Raw genomic sequence first — 4,592 nt, forward strand, 5'->3', positions numbered from 1 at the left:
TTAAGCATGCAATAAAGTTTAGCAGTGATTTCAAATAGCTGTGTTTGAGCAGGAATGAAAACATCTGTAGGACAGCAGCTGTTGACCAGGGTTGGAGAACCCTGCTGTAAACTAACAGTGACAAAAAGACAGGCACATCAATTGTACAATTCATTTAAATTTTAATAGACATTACAAAATGACAATTCAAGAACTTATGCAAAAACCTCCACCATAATTTAAATAGATGTGCATTATTATAGTACAACAGCCCTTTAATGGGTTAACAGTCTATTCTGTGTTTTACTAGTGGATTAACAGGTGACTAAAATCAATATTACAAATGTCTATTTTTAATTACTTAGTAAGCTAAATTTAGCTTCTTTTAATTAAAAGTTGAGGAGGTCTTTTATTTTAAAATACAAATTCTAATCTAAGGAAATGTCAGACTTCATTAACAGGAGATTGCTTTACTTTCAGAGCTTTGAAATGGCAGTCAGCATAGAGCCAGCCAGCACAACACAAGATGCAAAGAAGAAGATTATGCCATTAACCAAACCCTGCAGAAAACAAGGAATTTTCTCATGACCAAACTATCATGTGTAAATTAATCAAATCAATTTCTTCAAGTGTTTAAAACCTTACCTTAATCTCTCTGAAAACCAAGGACCCCCACAGTGCTGCAACCAGACCATAGCCCTTTAGAAAAAGCAAAACAAACAGAGTTAACCTTGCAACTGCCACACCTAATAGTAAGTTGAAATAGCAATCACTGTACCCACCTCTATCCCTTAAATGCGTACAATGTCATTTAGAGAAAATACCCAAATGTTAGTTCCATTTTTAACATCTGTATATTTTACTACAGTAGTACTAAAATGTACAGGAAGGTGTGCTCTGAGCTCTCTTGGTCCCCATTGTATTATAGCCAAGGAAACCAGGCCTCTTAAGATTAAAGCACATAAAGATCTCTTTAGATTGAAGCTGCAAGACAGCTGCCAAAGGAGGCAAACCGTTTGTTGGTTTGGATGACATTTAAATATAATATTTGGCTCTGAGGTCAACCATCTGATTCAAGCTTAACTTTTAAATTATCCCCAAACCAGAAATGTTTAATGGCAAAGTGTATTCCAACTGTACTTTGTAGTTTAAACATTTCACAGGACAATGTACTTACTGCAGTAACAATTGGAAAGGTGACAACAGCTGTCAAGTAGCGGTTAGCCAGGAACCAGCAGTACGTACCAACCGTCCACATCAACCCAGAGAGAAACCCTGAAGCACAGGAGAGAAAATTTGGGAGGGGAAAAAAAAAACCCAACCCTGACAGACTTTTTTATAAAAAGGCAAAAAGTGTATAAATATCACATGCACATACATCTACATAAAACTAGCTTAGTAAATTAGTCAGATCTCTATGCAATTCCAAACCCTTGCATGACCAGATGCCAATAACAGGAAGCTGTTGCATGACATTTGTCGAACAGCCAACTCTGCCTTGGGGTCAAACTGGAGCCATTATTAGATTTACTGGCCTTAAGGGCCCATACTTCCTTCCTCAGAAATAGATAGGCTGGTGGGAAGCAAGAGCCCAAATCTTGACACTGTCATTTAATTGCAGCAGACTCTATACCCAAAACCCACACCACAACTCACCCACCCCCACACTTCAAACATAGGCATACTGAGAATTTCTTAAATGCGCTACCTGGTAGGATGGCTCTGGGGTAAACCCTGGGCTTGTTTTTCATCACTGCACAGTAAATGGTAAAGTACACCGCACTTGCAAGGAAAACACCAGAGGTCTGTGCATGTACATAATCCAGGTCTGCAAGATGATGACCCCCGTTAGAATGGATGCAATTCTTGATTGCAGAAATTACAACTAAAACCATTCTTTTACATTTTGAATGAATTGGTACATCAAGTATTAAGTTCTAAATGAAAAGCCTGAGAGACTGATAGCCTACCATTGACAGTGGCTCCATAGAAAATGCTGTCCGGGCACACTGAATGGTTCTTTATGTAGAGAACAGGTACAAATGAAGAGCCAAACAGCAAACCAGTCATAACAGCAAGCAGGCAACCACTGATGAAAGGGATACAAGATAGAGTGAAGAACTTAATGAAAGATGCTTTTTTAATCTCCTTAGAGACATTGCTCAATTTGTATGTTAATTTTAACATTTTTCCACAAAGCCTAGAAACAGAGCAGCAGTTGAAAGGGAGCTATGCCTATTCACAATTTAGGAAAGTAAATACGAAACATTTACCAACAATACCATATAGGTACCATAACTTGAAAAATGTTTGCTCTGTTGCATTGCTTAATTAGTACGTCAGTTTCACTTCCAAGTCTAATCAATCTTGATAACCACTTTTCTAATTAGACATGCATTAACAGTAGGGGTAGAGCTTGACTTCAAAATAAGTCTACAAACATTTTAGAGGAATACTTTAAGTTTTAGAGATTTACTAGAGTTTGTAAAGATGTTTTGCAGTATTGATAATCATGGTGACATCTCAGAAGTCACATTTTAAGCACCTAAGGGACTGACAAATTTGTTTTAAATCAAACATAAGGTACCCATGAACTAACTAAGGGGCAGTGTTGAGCTCACATGATTCGCCTCGCCTTTGGTCCAACTCTGTCGATCCAGTATGCAGAAGATTGTTGTACAAAACTGCCAGAAATGGATCTCTGGAGGGAAAAAGAAATGAATAAGTAAAGTGGTTTTGAAAAGCAGTTTCACAAAAAAAAAAAAAAAAAAAAAAAAAAAAACCTACCCTGTCAATTAGTAAAGGGACGGTTTCTGACTCTGGATGAAGTTCTACATCACTTCTCACAAAGAAAAAAACCAGACCACTAAACGGAAGGATCACACAAAAAAACAAACACCTTACAATGACAACAGATTAAAAACAAAAAAGCAAAACTTTCAAAGACTGCCTAATGTTTAACTTGCCTAAGCAGACACAAAGCAGCACCGCAGTAATTCAGAAGTGGTCTGGAAACATCCTGAGCATCAATCCCAAACCACCCAAATCTGTTAAGCAGTTGCAGTATTTTAAAGTCCTGATTCAAAAAGCAGAAGATTATCCTTCCAGCAGTTCATGCATTCACTCCACTCACCTTGAACTGGCCCAGCCCATCAACAGACTAGCTGATCCCCATATTAAAATTCCAAGACCAAGGCCAATTGCTTTAACAATGGTGACAGCTGCTACACTTCCTGTGAAAGACAAATGAAATCAAGTACTGCTACAAGATAACTTATCACTGCAAGCACTCCAGTGATGGTGCTAATGAAACATTAAGTGGCTCTGAATCAAATGACTACTCTGACCTAAAGGGAAACATTAAATCTACACATGCTTATACAGTGGGCGACAAATACATATCAAAGAATGTCTTACAAAACACTTACCAATCAGACAGAAAAAAAAAAAGAAAAAAAAAAAAAAAAAAAAAAAGCCTTTAGCTCTTCAAACAGCATGCCTAAAGAAGCTTAATGTTTTCCATACACATGTTATTGCACAAATTATGAATCCTGCAGTGATTTAGTGGGAAACTGAGTTAACTCAAAGCTGGCCATTTTTCCTCACAGTACACCATTATTAGATAGATTGCAGTAAACAGGACATTTGTTTGATGCCTTCAGTCCATTTTCTGCACCACAAGAGCAGAGAAAAATGGAGATTTGATTTGCTCAAAATTGTGCTTTCAAAAGAAAATACCTGTAGACCAGAGAACACCTCCAAACATCGCAAGAGGATGAAATTTCGGTGTTCGCATAAAGAGGTCTCCGAGAAGAGATACAACCCATATAGATGCACAGCTCACAAAATGATAGAACATGCCTGCAAATTAAAACAGGTTTTAGAAACATTTTTGGCATAATGTAAGGGGTGGGGGGAGTTCATATAGTATCCTTCTGCTCACCATCCCCTGTCTCTATTCGTTTGACTGGAACAAAGGTGCTTCCATACAGCACCACAGCAGCCATGTTTGCAGTTATTCCATAAGCAAAATTAGTGACATTTGTGGAGTTACCAAAGAAGAAACCAGTTTCCTGGGAGCAGTTTCCTGAAGTTTCATCACAACCTAAAGAATGTGGACAAAAGTCAGGTCATACAATTACAAGTGTGCGTGTGTGAAATAAATAGAAAAAGCCCACAAGGCCCACTGAGCTTCACATTTATCACAGAGCAATTTAAAGCTCCTTAACCCACCTTCAATGCTGAGGCAGCTCGCCATCAATAACAACGCAACAAACAGAAGCAGAGGTGAGCCTTTTACCAGAGGCATCATAAAACAAGGAATGTTTGTTTTCCTCACGACACAATTTTTCCCCAACCTTAAAACTCCACAAGAGGCCACGCGTGGTTCAGGTGCTGCCAATTACCCAATCAGAGAACCTGGCCCCTTAAATAAAGCAGCAGAGGATCCGGGCAGGCCCATAAAGCATGACTCACTTTAATTTATGTTTATCTAATTAGCGTGCCATTTATTTCAACTGACATCTGATCAATATTTAATTACTTTTTTAAAACTTATCTTAGGTCATATAATTTATATATATATATATATATATATATATATATATATATAT

The 4,592-nt window shown here is 37.7% G+C and overlaps 1 protein-coding gene across 1 annotated transcript; it reads right to left on the reverse strand.

Annotated features, from left to right (window-relative positions):
• Positions 1-455: 455 nt before the first annotated feature.
• Positions 456-4,291, reverse strand: tmem144 (transmembrane protein 144). Its single transcript, XM_015385819.1, has 12 exons — positions 4,213-4,291; positions 3,923-4,084; positions 3,718-3,840; positions 3,113-3,212; positions 2,946-3,026; positions 2,767-2,845; positions 2,601-2,680; positions 1,950-2,068; positions 1,688-1,807; positions 1,157-1,254; positions 625-678; positions 456-539 (listed from the first exon to the last, which is right to left on the reverse strand). Exons 1-12 carry the CDS (start codon positions 4,289-4,291, stop codon positions 456-458), a joined length of 1,179 nt encoding a protein of 392 aa, XP_015241305.1.
• Positions 4,292-4,592: the final 301 nt, after the last annotated feature.

This window comes from Cyprinodon variegatus, unplaced genomic scaffold (assembly GCF_000732505.1).
Source record: "Cyprinodon variegatus isolate N-32 unplaced genomic scaffold, C_variegatus-1.0 Scaffold349, whole genome shotgun sequence".
Classification (NCBI taxonomy): Eukaryota; Metazoa; Chordata; class Actinopteri; order Cyprinodontiformes; family Cyprinodontidae; genus Cyprinodon; species Cyprinodon variegatus.

Bases quoted from the DNA above. Each gene is read 5' to 3' on its own strand.
- tmem144 (XM_015385819.1), bottom strand. From the start codon at position 4,291: ATGATGCCTCTGGTAAAAGGCTCACCTCTGCTTCTGTTTGTTGCGTTG. The intron at 2,846-2,945 runs GCAAGTTAAACA...CCTTCCGTTTAG, and splicing joins GCTGCTTTGTGTCTGCTTAG to TGGTCTGGTTTTTTTCTTTG. The intron at 1,808-1,949 runs GTAGGCTATCAG...ATCATCTTGCAG, and splicing joins CTATGGAGCCACTGTCAATG to ACCTGGATTATGTACATGCA.